This window comes from Hemitrygon akajei, chromosome 7 (assembly GCF_048418815.1).
Source record: "Hemitrygon akajei chromosome 7, sHemAka1.3, whole genome shotgun sequence".
NCBI classification, from domain to species: domain Eukaryota; kingdom Metazoa; phylum Chordata; class Chondrichthyes; order Myliobatiformes; family Dasyatidae; genus Hemitrygon; species Hemitrygon akajei.
In genome coordinates, this window is record NC_133130.1 from 33,147,888 (window position 1) to 33,163,837 (window position 15,950).

General features: G+C 40.8%; 1 protein-coding gene across 1 annotated transcript in view; it reads left to right on the forward strand.

Moving 5' to 3' along the window:
• Positions 1-15,950, forward strand: part of LOC140730332 (ALK tyrosine kinase receptor-like) — a 1,251,709-nt gene that overhangs the window by 628,354 nt on the left and 607,405 nt on the right. The window contains exon 4 of the mRNA XM_073050601.1: positions 6,262-6,463. Coding sequence (XP_072906702.1) covers positions 6,262-6,463 — 202 coding nt within the window. The remainder of the gene's footprint in view (positions 1-6,261; positions 6,464-15,950) is intronic.

Genomic DNA, 15,950 nt, shown 5'->3' on the forward strand with positions numbered 1-15,950 from the left:
GTTCAATTCCCACTGTAAGGTGTTTGTCTGTTTTCCCTGTGGCCACGTGGGTTTCCTCTAGATGCTGCAGTTTCCTCCCACAGTCTGAAGACATACTGGTTGGTAGGTCAGTTGGTCATTGTAAATTGTCCCCTGATTAGGCTAGGATTAAATCAGGGATTGGTGGGTGTCGAGGCTCAAAGGGCCTACTCTGTGTGGTATCACAATAATAAACAAACAAACAAACATACGAACAAGCAAGCAAGCAAACAACCCCCAGCTTATACATTCCTAATTTATAGTGAAGATCTTCCAGTCCTGTTAAGTAACCTCTGCACCCATTCCAGCCCACTGAGATATATAAATTTCATTGAAGAATATAGGTTAATCTATAGAATTGGGCATAATGAAGCAAACAGAGTTTTAAATCAATAAGCAGAAGGATTCAAGGATGGATAAGGATGGTGTGGCTAATGTAGAGGCAGAAATCATCAACAGTTCAATAGAACGTAGATGTCTATAAACTGAATGCTGGAAGATGGAATGGAGCTGGATGGTTTCTTTTCAAAGACTGTTGTGATCTTTCTATGAATTGTCGGGACAGGAAAAGACTGAGAGGATCAAATATTCTTTCTGATGTAGCAAGTTGCTAGTGGAAGACTGCAGCCTGAACTGCAATGGTGGAGACAAGGAAACAGTTAAGTCATTTGCAGTGTCATTTATTTTGGAAATCAAAGAGTAATTTCATGCAGCAAATTGAAGAGATTCTTGGGTTTAACTTGCTTCAGTAGAGTAAATAAATTCTGTAGACTTCATCTCAGGTATAACATATAAAGTCAATGAAAGAAATACAGCTAAAATAGTTCTGGTAAGAAAGAGCCAATATCAGTAAAAGGCTTGCCTCAATAGCTGGAAAATATCCATCTCAGTCATTGTACATGGCAAACAGATGGTACAATCAACCTGTATATTGAAAGATTGTTGTGTTAATTTCGTTGAAACTTTGTTCTGTGCCGATAATCATTTTGTTGTGATTTTTTTCCCATTTCAACATGTGCAGCTATGGGAGAAACATCACAATAAAAAAGAGATGGTAGTTTTGCTAGATTACTGAAATCACTCTTCCTTAGAGTGCATGAAGAGGCAGTTAAATCAATGGTGTTAAAATCTCATCATTTTATTAAAAGCATGATGAACCTTTGAATATCTCTATATTTTAACTAAAACATGAAGAGTCTTTGCATGAAAGGATAGGGGCACTACCTTATACTCATATACCAAAGTGGCCATGATCTATTCTGAACTTTTGCAATAAATAGTTCAAAGTTCAAAGTTTGAAATAAGTAAATGTCACCATATACAAACCTGAGATTTATTTGCTTGCGGGCATACTGAATAAATCCATAATACAAGAATAACCATAATAGAATCAATGAGTGACTACACCAACTTGAACTTTCAACCAGTGGGCAAAAGACAACAAAATATTCAAAGAATAATGATTTATATAAGCAATAAATATTGAAAACATGACATGAAGAGTCCATGAAAATGAGTCCATAGCTTTTGGAACATTTCAGTAATGCTGTAAGTGAAGCTGAGCAAAGTTAAGATCATAAGACATAGAAGCAGAATTAGGCCATTTGGCCCATCAACTCTGCTCTGCCATCCAATCATTGCTGATACTATTTTCCTCTCCCCAGCCCCACTCCCCAACCTCCTCCTCATAATGTTTGATGCCGTGTCCAATCAAGAACCTATCAAGCCCTGACTTAAATATACCCACGACCTGGCCTCCATGGCTGCCTGCGGTAACAAATTCCACAAATTCACCACCCTCTGGCAAAAGAAATTTCTCTGCATCTCCATTTTAAATGGATGCCCCACTATCCTGAAGCTGTGTCTTCTTGTCATAGACTCCCCTGCCATGGGAAACCTCCTATACACATCTAGTCTATCTAGGCCTTTCAACATTCAAAAGGTTTCAGTGAGATCCCCTTTTCCTTCTAAATTCCAGTGAGTACAGACCTAGAGCCATCAAATGTTCCTCATATGCTAATCTTTTCATTCCCGGAATCATCCTTGTCAACTCCACTGAACCCTCTCCAATGCCAGTTCATCTTTTCTTAGATGAGGAGCCCAAAATTGTTCACAATACTCAAGGTGAGCCCTCACCAGTTTTTTTTATAAAGCCTCAGCATCACATCCCTGTTCTCATATTCTAGACCTCTTGAAATAAATGCTAACATTGACTTCCCTTGTCAGCTACTGTTATATCATCCTTCCTTTAGAATACTTCTTCTTCCTTGTGATTTATCTATCCTGTACCTTCCAAATTCTTCACAGAAACTCCAGCGATTGCTTCTCTGCCATCATAGCTAGTAGTGTTTCTTTCCAATTAATTTTAGCCAGCTCCTCTCTCTTCCCCATGTAATTCCCTTCACTCCACTTTCATGCTGATTCATCTGACCTTAGTTTTTCCTGCTCAAATTGCACATTTCATATTCTGCCCTAAGGGTTCCTTTATCTTAAACTCTCTAATCAGTTCTAATTCATTGCACAATACCTAAGCCAGAATAGCTGATCTCTTAGTGGGCTCTACCACAAGCTCCTCTAAAAGGCCATCTCATAGGCATTCTACAAATTCCATCTTTTGAGACCCAGTACCAAACTAATTTTCCCAATCTACTGCATGTTGAAATCCCCCATGACTATCGTAACATTGCCTTTTTGACATGAATTTTATATCTCCCATTGTAATTTGCAGACCACATCTTTGCTCCCGTTTGGAGATTTGTATATAACTCCCATCAGGTTCTTTTAACTCTGCAGTTTCTTTGCTCTATCATAACAATCCAGTCCTATATCGCCTCTTTCTCATGATTCAATTTCATTTCTTCCAACAGAGCCAATCCATTCTCTCAGCCTACCTGCCTGTTCTTTCAATACAATTTTTATCGTTGGAATTTAAGCTCCCAGCAGTATTCTTCTTTCAGTTGCAATTCAGTGACACTTCCAACATGATACATGCCCTTTGGTTCACTGTTCCTGAATCTGGTAGTGGCTCCCTTACCTTTTTACTGATGGCAGCAGTGAGAAGAGAGGATGTCCTGGGTTGTGGGTGTCCCAGATGATGGATGCTGCTTTCCTGCAACAACATTTCATGTAGGTGTGCTCAATGACAATAGACAATAGACAATAGGTGCAGAAGTAGACCATTCGGCCCTTCGAACCTGCACCACCATTCTGAGATCATGGCTGATCATCTACTATCAATACCCGGTTCCTGCCTTGTCCCCATATCCCTTGATTCCCCTATCCATAAGATACCTATCTAGCTCCTTCTTGAAAGCATCCAGAGAATTGGCCTCCACTGCCTTCCGAGGCAGTGCATTCCAGACTCCCACAAGAAGTTTTTCCTTAGCTCTGTCCTAAAAAACCTACCCTTTATTCTCAAACCATGCCCTCTGGTACTGGACTCTCCCAGCATCTGGAACATATTTCCTGCCTCTATCTTGTCCAATCCCTTAATAATCTTATATGTTGCAATCAGATCCCCTCTCAATCTTCTTAATTCCAGTGTGTACAAGCCCAGATTCTCTAACCTCTCTGCGTAAGACAGTCCGGACATCCCAGGAATTAACATTGTGAATCTACGCTGCACTTCCTCTACAGCCAGGATGTCCTTCCTTAACCCTGGAGACCAAAACTGTACACAATACTCCAGGTGTGGTCTCACCAGGGCCCTGTACAAATGTAAGAGGATTTCCTTGCTCTTGTACTCAATTCCCTTTGTAATAAAGGTCAACATTCCATTAGCCTTCTTCACTGCCTGCTGCACTTGCTCATTCACCTTCAGTGACTGATGAACAAGGACTCCTAGATCTCTTTGTATTCCTCCCTTACCTAACTCTACACCGTTCAGATAATAATCTGCCTTCCTGTTCTTACTCCCAAAGTGGATAACCTCATTAAACGTCATCTGCCAAGTATCTGTCCACTCACTCAGCCTATCCAAGTCACCCTGAATTCTCCTAACATCCTCATCACATGTCACACTGCCACCCAGCTTAGTATCATCAGCAAACTTGCTGATGTTATTCTCAATGCCCTCATCTAAATCGTTGATGTAAATCGTAAACAGCTGTGGTCCCAATACCGAGCCCTGTGGCACCCCACTAGTCACCACCTGCCATTCCGAGAAACACCCATTCACCGTTACCCTTTGCTTTCTATCTGCCAACCAGTTTTCTATCCATGTCAATATCTTCCCCCCCAATGCCATGAGCTCTGATTTTACCCACCAATCTCCTATGTTGGACCTTATCAAATGCCTTCTGAAAATCAAGGTACACTACATCCACTGGATCTCCCTTGTCTAACTTCCTGGTTACATCCTCAAAAAACTCCAATAGATTAGTCAAGCATGATTTGCCCTTGGTAAATCCATGCTGGCTTGGCCCAATCCTATCACTGCTATCTAGATATGCCACTATTTCATCTTTAATAATGGACTCCAGCATCTTTCCCACTACTGATGTTAGGCTGACAGGACAATAGTTCTCTGTTTTCTCCCTCCCTCCTTTCTTAAAAAATGGGATAACATTAGCCATTTTCCAATCCTCAGGAACTGATCCTGAATCTAAGGAACATTGGAAAATGATTACCAATGCATCCGCAATTTCCAGAGCCACCTCCTTTAGTACCCTAGGATGCAGACCACCTGGACCTGGGGATTTGTCAGCCTTCAGTCCCATCAGTCTACTCATCACCATTTCCTTCCTAATGTCAATCTGTTTCATTTCCTCTGTTATCCTATGTCCTTGGCCCATCCATAAATCTGGGAGATTGCTTGTGTCTTCCCTAGTGAAGACAGATTTAAAGTACTTATTAAATTCTTCTGCCATTTGTCTGTTTCCCATAACAATTTCACCCAATTCATTCTTCAAGGGCCCAACATTGTTCTTAGCTATCTTCTTTCTCTTCACGTACCTAAAAAAGCTTTTGCTATCCTCCTTTATATTCCTGGCTAGCTTGCGTTCATACCTCATTTTTTCTCCCCGTATTGCCTTTTTTAGTTAAGTTCTGTTGTTCCTTAAAAATTTCCCAATCATCTGTCCTCCCACTCACCTTAGCTCTGTCATACTTCCTTTTTCCTTTTTCAACATGCTATGCAATCTCTGACTTCCTTTTTCAACCACTGTGGCCCCTTTCCCCCCTTTGAATCCTTCCTTCTCCGGGGGATGAACTGATTTTGCACCTTGTGCATTATTCCCAAGAACACTGGCCATTGCTGTTCCACTGTCTTTTCTGCTAGGATATCCGTCCAGTTAACTTTGGCCAGCTCCTCCCTCAAGGCTCCATAGTCTCCTTTGTTCAACTGCAACACTGACACCTCCATTCTGCCCTTATCCTTCTCAAACTGCAGATAAAAACTTATCATATTATGATAAGATTATGACAATGGTGGGGTGGGCTTTACCCATGATGGACTGGGCCATTTAACAAAAGGGGTACCATTGCCAAACCTGAAATCCACATATCCATGTTTTCCAGACAATGTCTCTGAATAGCTGTTGAGACTAAGTAGTGTGTTGGATTATTTTCTCTTTCCTAGCCTAGAGCCTCAGAGGACAATTGCACAGTTCTAACTGATAATCATGTCAGTGAAATCAGTATGGACTAGTAATTCAATATGGATCCTTTCTGTTCAATATAACTTTGGATCAGTTAATTTCTTCATCCTTGAAACATTATATATTTGTGATACATAAGTACTTTAACTAAACTATAGTTATAGTTCTGTGCAGAAATCTTAGACATGTGTAAAAACATTATGTAAAATGAAGATGCTTTCAAAATAAAGTATCTAAATATCAAAAAATACTATAAACAACAATAAGCAGTAAAAAAAAAAACTAAATCAAATCAGTATTTGTTGTGACCACCTTTACATTTAAAACTGGATTAATTCTCTCAGGTACAGTTGTGCAGTTTTATTAGAAAATGGGCTGGTAAGTTATTCCAAGCATCTTGGAGAACTTGCCACAGTTCTTCTGCAGACATTGGCTGCCCCGTTTGCTTCCATTTCTCCAAGTAATCCCAGAGAGCATTGATGATATTGAGATCAGGACGCTGTGGAGGCCTTACCAAATGAAATCATATAAAAACTCTAGGATGCCTAAGACTTGTGCACAGTACTGTTTGTCATTAGAAATTCTTGGGCAGCATATACTGTATCTGACCTTAGTTTTTGACAACCGTATCTTTTTTCTTTGCTAGGACACTTTCTTTTTCTGAACGCATCGGGGTTTACAACTTTCACGTTATTGAGTCCATGGCTGAAGAGCACCAGTGAGTCCTGCACGTTGAGCATAGCTGTTTACCTGCAGGCTTCAAGGTCAGGGGACTATGTCGTTCAACTCCTTGATGGGAATGAAAGCAAGACTCCTCTCCTGTCAACAGAGAATGTGGCAAGAACTGGGTAAACTTTTCTCATATATTTTCCTCCCAGTACAAACCGTAAATCTGAACTTAGAAGCCAGAGTCTGAAACTGAAGCTAATGGTTATTTAATGTCTACATGTATTCTAAGCCAAGCAGTGGCGTTCATCGTGACTATGTAGCCCATCATTGAATTTGTTTAATGGTACTCATCCTCAGTTTGCGCCATGAATTAGTATGTGCTATTACTCCAGGCTGAGTTATTACAGAGATCTCAGTAGTAATGGTTAACTGCTTGGTTAGGAAATAGAAGCGTCTTTGATTGTATGGAGGACAGATGTGTGTCTGTTATGTGTTACCTGTTGAAGATTCATACGGTACTGGTTAGACCATTGCCTCTGGCATGATTAGACCACTGGGTGATTGGTAGTAGGGTAGCAAGTGAAAATGAAAGGACCCTCTTCTGGTTGGCTGTCAGTGACTAGTGGTGTTCCCCAAGGGTCGGTGTTGGGACCACTCCTTTTTACGCTGTATATCAATAATTTAGATGATGGAATACATGATTTTGTTGCCAAGTTTGCCAATGATGCGGACTATTTTCTAAATGGGGAGAAAATCCAGGCATTTGAGATGCAGAGGGACTTGGGAGTCCTTTTGCAGAACACCCTGAAAGTTAACTTGCAGGTTGAGTCGGTGGTGAAGAAGTCAAATGTCATGTTAGAATTAATTTCAAGAGGTCTAGAATACAAGAGGCCAAGTCATTGGATGTACTTAAGGCAGAGCACAATAGATTCTTTATTGGACACAGCATCAAAGGTTATGGGAAGAAGACTGGGGAGTGGGGCTGAGGTGCGGAAAAAAGATCATCCATGATTGAATGACGGAGCAGACTCAATGGGCCAAATGGCCTAATTCTGCTCCTATGTTGTATGGTCTACTCAGTTTCTCTTATATCTCCTCACAAACAGTGGCAGCACTTTGTCTCCTGCTTCCAGATTTAACCATCCTGTGGGTGTGACTACCACATTCAGCTCATACCTCAGCCAAAATCCATTTCTTAATGCCTTTAAGACAGTTTTATGCCCAGAACTGTTAGGACTCAGACTTCCTAAGCTTAGCTTGTTATGAAACTTGCACTTAACAAAAAGTTATGGCCCTCCTGTAAATCCTAGCCTAAGCATGAATATATTAATCACCTGGTCTCATGACCAAACCTCTGCAAATTATTGAAAATATTGGTGAGCAATTTAAGATGTGCGAGACGTGTGGGTATATCTATTTCTGAGCTGGTGGCATGATTTGAAAACTGTTTGGATCTGTGTTGCCTTAAAGTGACTTTTATTTATATTTCTGAGTAATTCATTAAGTAATATTTACATGATATCTGAAGCAGTAAAAATAATACAGGAAAATACTGGTGGAAGTTCAACTCTCAGCTGCAGCAGAAATGGCTAGATGAGTTGATTTGTTTGTAATTGTCATATGATAGGGCTTTTAGTAGAAACAATAATTGCCTTCAGCAGGTATAAAGGAGCCTTAGAACTAAAGCAAGCAGAAATAAGTATTTTGGTTCAGTCAAAATGCTGATTGATCCAGTACCTAGTTGAGGTTATACACAGCAGTTCTGTGATGAATTGCATGGAAATGATGGACAGGGTAATCAATGCCATGCAATTTTAGCCTTCCTATATTTGCAGGTCATTGTGAGTAACAGTACAGAAGATAGCCATTTCTGACATTCATCTTCTGGATAGAAATGCTATTTAATCAACAAATGTCACTTTTCAATTTGCTACTGTTGGCATTTATAGAAGTGCAAACTCAGTCAGTCGGTGATCTCGTAGCATCTGCCTCAGTGTTTAAGTTCCACCAAAATGATGATCAATTTATCAGTCCTTGAATCCACCTTAATAGCTTATTGAGTGAAAACATCACAGACCAGGAAGCTCCCATCATCAATCATGTTAAGTTACCTCATCCCAGCTTTCACTGGGATTGGGGCACTGCAGTTGGTGGTTATGTCTTTGGGCCAAGGCAATAGGGAGAATAAAAAGTATCATCCCAGGTGCAAGTTATTGATTGTTATTCCAGTGATCATTATAGGTTTGTGGTTAATGTCCGAGTACTGGAGTGATGCCTTTTTCTGTCCTAACATTTGTGCTGACAGGTAAGAAAAGGGCATCTAGAGGGCAAACTGCAGATCTTCTTCAATCATAGAATCATACATCAGCAAAAAAAATCAATGTCTTAATGTCTTTAAGAAAGGATGAGAAAATATTTTAACCTGAAGTAAGTGAACTGTGCCATAATGATGTTGTGCATTGTCAGTGCAATTTATTTTTACTTTAGATTTCTAGCACTTACATTTTGCTTTGAGCAGGACAATTCTGAGCCTTGTTAATAAAGGAGCTTTTCTATCTTATGCAGATATAGGAACATAAATTCAACATTGTGGCATCTGGTTTCAAGGCATAAAAGCAAGTGAAACAAAAATCAATTAGTGTGACTGAGAGCTGTGCCCAATCAGCAAGTGCATTTAATCCTATTGTTGAAGCTACTCAATTCAGGGCCTGGCTGTTCCATTGAGTGAGGCAGCTGTCACAAGAGAACTCTGATTTCAGAATCTGAATGGCCCGGCACTTGCAACCAGCACCAAATCCTACCTTCTCCCAGTGCCCTAGCAATAACTAACACCAGTAAGATTTTAATAGTCGATTGAAAATCTGAAATGTGATGCGGAGACCTTTAGGATTGCCTCTGGAGAGCTGGTTTCATGCTGGAATACCATCCAAGCATTTTCTAATTGGTTTAGGCCAATGATTTTGCAGCAGGGGTGGTATGTACAGGATTAAAACTAGCCCAAATCTGCTCCTGATGGAAGTTCACTAAGGAGGAAAGGTAGCCACAGATCACTGATGATAGAGGAAGGCTATTTGTGGAAGTTGGAGACCATCTTGTAGTTTGAAGTCTGTTCCTCTGCACCAGATCAGACATATTAGGTACAACTCTCCTCCAAAGTGGCACTGGGATCCTATATATCTTTCATTCAAACACTGGATGCAGGCTTCACAGGCAAGACCTACATTTGTTGCCCATTCCTAATTGCTGTGGAGAAGGTGGTTGCAGTTGCTGCCTTGGGGGACAAAGAAGTGGCAGATGAACTTAATGGATATTTTGCATCTGCCCTTACTATGCAAGACACCGGCCGCGTGCCAGAGGTCAGTGATTGTCATAGAGCAGGAGTGAGTGCCAATGCTATTACAAAGGAAAAAGTGCCAGGCAAAGTGAAAGGTCTTAATGTCGATAAGCCACTTGGGCCGGATGGACCTCATCCCAGAGTCCTGAGAGAGGTTGCTGAAGAGATAATGGATGCATTGGTCATGATCTTTCAAGAATCAATTGATTCTGGCATGGTCCCAGAGGACTGGAAGATTGTAAATGTCACTCCACTCTTTAAGAAGGGAGGATGGCAAAAGAAAGAAAATTATAGGCCAGTTAGCCCAAGCTCAGTGGTTGGGAATGTGTTGGAGTCTATTATTAAGGATGAGATTTCAAGGTACTTGGAGGATAATGATAAACTAAGTCCAAGTCAGCATGGTTTCTGTAAAGAGAAATATTGCCTGACAAATATGTTAGAATTCTTCAAGGAAGTAACAGGCAGGGTGGATAAATAAGAGGCAGTGGATGGCATTTACTTTGATTTCAAGAAGCTTTTGATAAGGTGCTGCATACGAGGCTGCTTAACAAGATAAAACACGATAGTGTTACAGTAAAGATACTGGCATGGATAGAGGAATGGCTGACAGGCAGGGGTCAGCGAATGGGAATAAAGGGAGCCTTTTCTGGTTGGCAACCACTGACTAGTGGTGTTCTTCAGGGGTCAGTGCTACTTTTCATATTGTTTGCCAATGATTTTGATAATGGCATTGATGGCTTTTTGGCAAAGACGGCGGATGATACGAAGATAGATGGAGGGGTAGGTCATACTGAGAAAGCAATGCGATTGTAGCAGGACTTAGACAAGTTGGAAGAATGGGTAAGAACGTGGCAGATGGAATACAGCGTTGGGTAATGTATGGTAATGCATTTTGTAAAAGGAACAATAGTGCAGACTATTATCTAAGTAGGCAGAAGGTTGAAATCAGAGATGCAAAGGGACTTAGGAGTCCTCATGCAAGACTCCCAGAAGGTTAATTTACAGTTTGAGTCTGTGGTAAAGAAGGCAAATGCAATGTTGGCATTTATTTCAAGGGGAATAGAATATAAAAGCAAGGAGATAATGCTGAGCCTTTATAAGACACTAGTTTGGCTGCATTTGGATTATTGTGAACAGTTTTGGGCCCCGTATCTCAGAAAAGGTGTGTTGTCATTGGAGAGAATCCAGAGGAGGTTCATGAGGATGATTCCACAAATGAAGAGGTTAACATGTGAGGAGCATTTGGCAGCTTTGGGCCTGTACTCACTGGAATTCAGAAGAATGCATGGAGATCTCATTGAAACCTAGTAAATGTTGAAAGGACTAGAGAAGCTGGATTTGGAGAGGATGTTTCGTAGAGGGCACAGGCTTAAAACTGTGAGATGACCTTTTTGAACAGAGGTAAGGAGGATTATTTTTAGCCAGAGAGTAATGAATCTGTGGAATGCTCTGCCACAAACTGAGGTGGAGGCCAAGTCCATGGGTATAATTAAGGTGGAAGTTGATTGTTTCCTGATCAGTCAGGGTATCAAAGGAAATGGCAAGAAGGCAGGTGAATGTGGTTGAGTGGGATTAGCCAGGATGGAATGGCAGCACAGATTTGATGGGCTGAATGCCCCAATTCTGCTTCTATGTCTCAGCGTCTTATGACCCTGATCTGCAGCAGTCTCTACAGTGAAAGTGCATCTACTGTGGTGTTAGGGAGGGTGTCCCATGATCTTGAGATAGTGACGTCAAAACAACAGCAGTAGCTTTGCAAGTCGAGAAGTTGTGCAATATGCAGGCAAACCTGCAGGGGATTCTCATGTTCTTGCTGCCTTTCCCTTCCAGTTGGCAATGATGCTGGCCTGGGAACTTCTATCAAAGAAGCTTGGAGACTTGCTTTACTGTCTTGTGCAGACTGCACACCCTGTAGTCACAGTGTATCAGTCGAAAAAGAGGTGAACAGTTAACGCTGAGGATTGCATGCAACTACAAAGGGATTGTTTTCTATGACTGGTGTTAAAAGTGTTGAGTGTTTCTGGAGCTGCATTCAGGCAAGTGGAGAACTACAATCCTGACATGCCTTATACATGCTAGTCAGGCTTTAGGAAATTAAAGAGTCACAAGATTGAAGGTCTGACACACACAGTTTTGGCTTGAGCAATAGAAACAAAATGCTGGAGGAACTTTGTAAGACAGGCAGTATCTGTGGAGGGGAATAAACAGTTGGCATTTCAGACTAGAACCTTCATTGGGACTAGCAAAGAAAGGGGTAGAAGATAGGTTAAATGGATAAGGGAGGAGATGGCAAATGATAGGTAAGACCAGGTCAGGTGGGTGGTGGGGGGAGAGGGGGGGATGAAGTAAGAAGCTGGGAGGGGATAGGTGGAAAAAGTAAATGGCTGAAGAAGAAGGAATTTGAGTGGAGAGCACAGTGGACCATAGAGGAATGCAATGGAAGAGCAGGTGAGGGCAAGAGAAGAGGGTGAAAGGTAACCAGAATGGGGAATGGGAAAAAATGAGGAGGGGGAGAAATGATTGGAAGTTAGATAAATCGATACCCAGATGGAATATGTAGTGTTCTTTCTCCAGCCTGCGTTTGGCTTCATTATGGTAGTAGCGGATGCCACAGACAGAAATTTCAGATTGGAAGTGCGAAATCTCATTGAAATGGGTAACCATGTGTAGGTGCTGTCTTTTGCATCAGACAAAGTGAAGATGCTTGACAGAACTATCCCTCATTCTGCTTCGGTTCCCACCAATGCAGACGGGGCTGCACCTGGAGCTCTGGATCCAATAGAAGATCCCAACAGGCTCAAAGGTAAAGTGTTTTGCCTTATTTGGAGGAACTGTTTAGAGTTCAGAATGGTAGTGAAGGAGAACGTGTAAAGGCAGGTGTAGCACTTGTCCTGCTTGCAAAGATAAATGCTAGGAGAGGGACCAGTGAGGACGGACTAGAGAGAGTGATCCCTACGGAAATTCCTTTGCAGTCCTGGCTTGACCTGTTTTCAGGATTTTATTACCTGCAATGCAAAAATGAATAACATGGGACATGATGTGCCACTATTTTAATTCATTTATCTTGCTGATATATGTCAGGTCACGTTAAAATTTGCTCCAGTACATTGCTATAGATCACCTTCTTGAAATAAGGAGGAATTCTATGCCTACATTCTTTTCAGAATAAAACATAAGTTTTATATATTTGTATAAAAGATAAAGATGGGGACTGGGAAAGATCGCTGGCAGCAGTCCATCTTGTTAATGATGGAAGTATAAAGGTTGTCTTCACTATAAGTTTTTCCCCTGTAGCCCCACTGGCATCGGCAAGATTTGGAACATGATTTCTAGTTTAAATGAGTCTCTGATAGATGTGTTAATAACATCATAAAAAAGACAAATTGTGTAATTTTCTAACAATCTTTTGTGACAGGATTTTTGACCAGCCCATGACCTCAAAGGCATGAAGTTCTGTTCTGAAATCTAATAGAGGGATATTGCATGAGCCAATGAGGGGAAAGTGCCAAGTGACATTTTTAGATATTTATTGCTGGAACTAGTAGTTTCCATGGCTTGGATGGAGGGCAGTTATTGAGGAAGCGTTTTGACAAAGAGAATGCCTGAAGCATATATTTTAAGTGAAATATGTGTTAATGGGTACTATTTAATTTTGGGGCTATTGATCACATGCATTTAGCCTTATATCATTTGCTTCTGGAGTGATTATTATGCTATATTCATTTGCAAAGCATTTAATTTTCATTCATGTTTATGGGTTGCTTGTAATATACAACTCTGTAATTGTGCTAGGTATTTAATCTCCCTAATATGCATTGTCAGAAGTTGTTATCCTCTTATTTTCTTTAACAAGGAGAGAGTATGATACTCAAAGGATGGGTTTAGCCCCAAGTGCAATATGACTTTTGACAAGTGATTTAAAGCAAAGCATGGGATCCATGAAATTTTGTGCCTGAAGTGTAGATTATATTCTTGAAATAAAAACAAAAATTAGTTATGGATCGTGTGAATAAAAAAAACCTGGAACACACAGTACCTCTGCATGATAATTTTCCACTATTCGGTGTAGTCTAACCTTGTTGTCACTTCACGCATTCCCTGATCGGGCCAGAACGTGAGTAACTTGGATCATCTTGAAAACAACAAGGAAAGATTTATACCAGATTGGTTTCCCACACTACCTTATTTGATATAAAAAGAGAAAATGATAAAAGCAGCAATGGGACAGGCAAGGCCCTAATGAAATCAGAAAACCCTGTACAAACTCAGCAAGTCAAGCAGCACCTGTGGAGACAGAAATAATCTTTCAAGCAGTTTCATGAGTTTTTCTGCTCTTGTTTCAGGTTCCTAGCAACTATAGCTGTGGATTTCTCAATTAATGTTTCAGATCTTTCTCTCTGAGTTACTCACAATCGTACTTGAATTAAGTCTACCAGTGATCCAGTGCTGTAAGTCATTCAGTGACTGACCAGGTCACTGCTTACTGTTAGCAATGATTTTGCATGTGGGGAGAGAAAAACAACATTCTTTTCAGGCCAGACTTTGCTGGCTGTTATCAGCTATCTCTCCAGCATCATTTACATGATCTTGCAAATAATGTTCACTCTACCCTCTCCACACCCTGCCACTGCTCACCTCCCTACAACCCCCACCTCAGCGATAAGCTGCAAATCTACTTGCCAAATCTCTTGGGCCATGTTGTCTTATCTGAGTCAGAATTTCTACATATTGCAACAGATCACAAACCTACAATTGAGTTAAGTCACATGCTATAAGATTTCAGGTGTTCCTACATGGCTTTCTGTGCAGAACCAATATTGCCATGTCATCTCCTTTGATTGCCATTGTTATTTGATTTGTTTAAGTCAAAGGTTCATTTTAATATCAGAAAATATATACTGTATTCAATCTAAAATTCTTACACTTCACAGACATCCACAAAACAAGAAGGCCATGGGATGAATGATAGAAGCATCAAGCCCTCAATGCCCCACCTCCCTTCGCACAAGATAAACCAGTCCACTGTTATTAAGTAATGTTAATTTTTAGCCATTATCACTTATATGCGTTTTGAAAGGCAAAGTTCTGGGTTTATCAGTATCTTGAAGGGCTGATGAATGGATTTTTACTCAGGAATATTCTGAGCATTAACATTTCCAAAAGCACTTGGAGATGAATACAGACTGGTAGAGCTCTTCTAGGAATTTGTAAACTTTGTGGACAGCTAACACCACAGGGGTCTAGCAATGGAAATAGATAGTTAAATGTCAACAAGTACTTGTCAGCTCTTCAACATTTCTTTCAGCACACAGCTCATTTATCAAAGTTCATTACAGATTCCCTTTGGTTCCTCAGAGCATTCTTCTGTAGCATCAAACGTCATCAATTCTGATGTTTGAAGGCCTTTATTGGACTTACTTATTGGTTTTTATTATGTTTGTGCCTGCTGAGGGCCTGAAACAGAAATCATCAGGTCAGCAAGGTGAATGGGAGAGTGAGAGCTAGGAGACAGTTCAAATGAGGAAGAATAGTTAGAAATAGTTGGGTGGCAATAGCTAGGATGAGATTTTCAACAGCTGATCAGTGAATTGTTTGGCAAAAAAATGAAGTGTAGCCACACAGTAAAATAACATATGAACAGACCCTTCAGTCCAACTCATTCATGCCAACCAACATCGCCCAACTAAGGTAATCACATTTGATCACATTGACACCACCAGAAGAAGATGGCACCAGCAAACAATGGGACCAAGGGTGACATTCTTCAGACAGTTTAAGAAGCTACTTTCACTTCTTTTACATCTTCTTTTTCTTTTAAATGTGGTCTGCTACTGTTGGAGCCTGGGATCTACATTTTGGTGGTGTTGTTTCAGGCCAGTTGAGCAATCTGGCACATTGCTGTTTCCAAGGGTATTCGGTGAGGTTTCCAGTGAGGCATGGGGGCTCAAGGCCAGGAAGCCTGGAGACGGGGTGCAAGCCCATGATCAATTCCATTTCCTGCCGACCTTGTCTTGCCAAAGGGTCTTGGCCTGAAATGTTAACTGTACTTCTTTCCATAGATGCTGCCTGGCCTACTGAGTTCCTCCAGCATTTTCTGTGTGTAGCAAACAAACATTGGTTATTTCCAAGTAAGGTTGGAAAATGCATCAAGTTACTGAAAAGTAGGAGAGGAACAAGGATAGCTTCTGGGGAGAGACCTAAACTAAAAGGATGGGCATGAGAAACAAAATCATTGCAGCTCTTGCTATGACCAGAGAGAGAAATTAGTGACATGATTATACAATTGAACTACTCACACTGGTTAAGGGTAGGATGAAATAGAATCATCACTA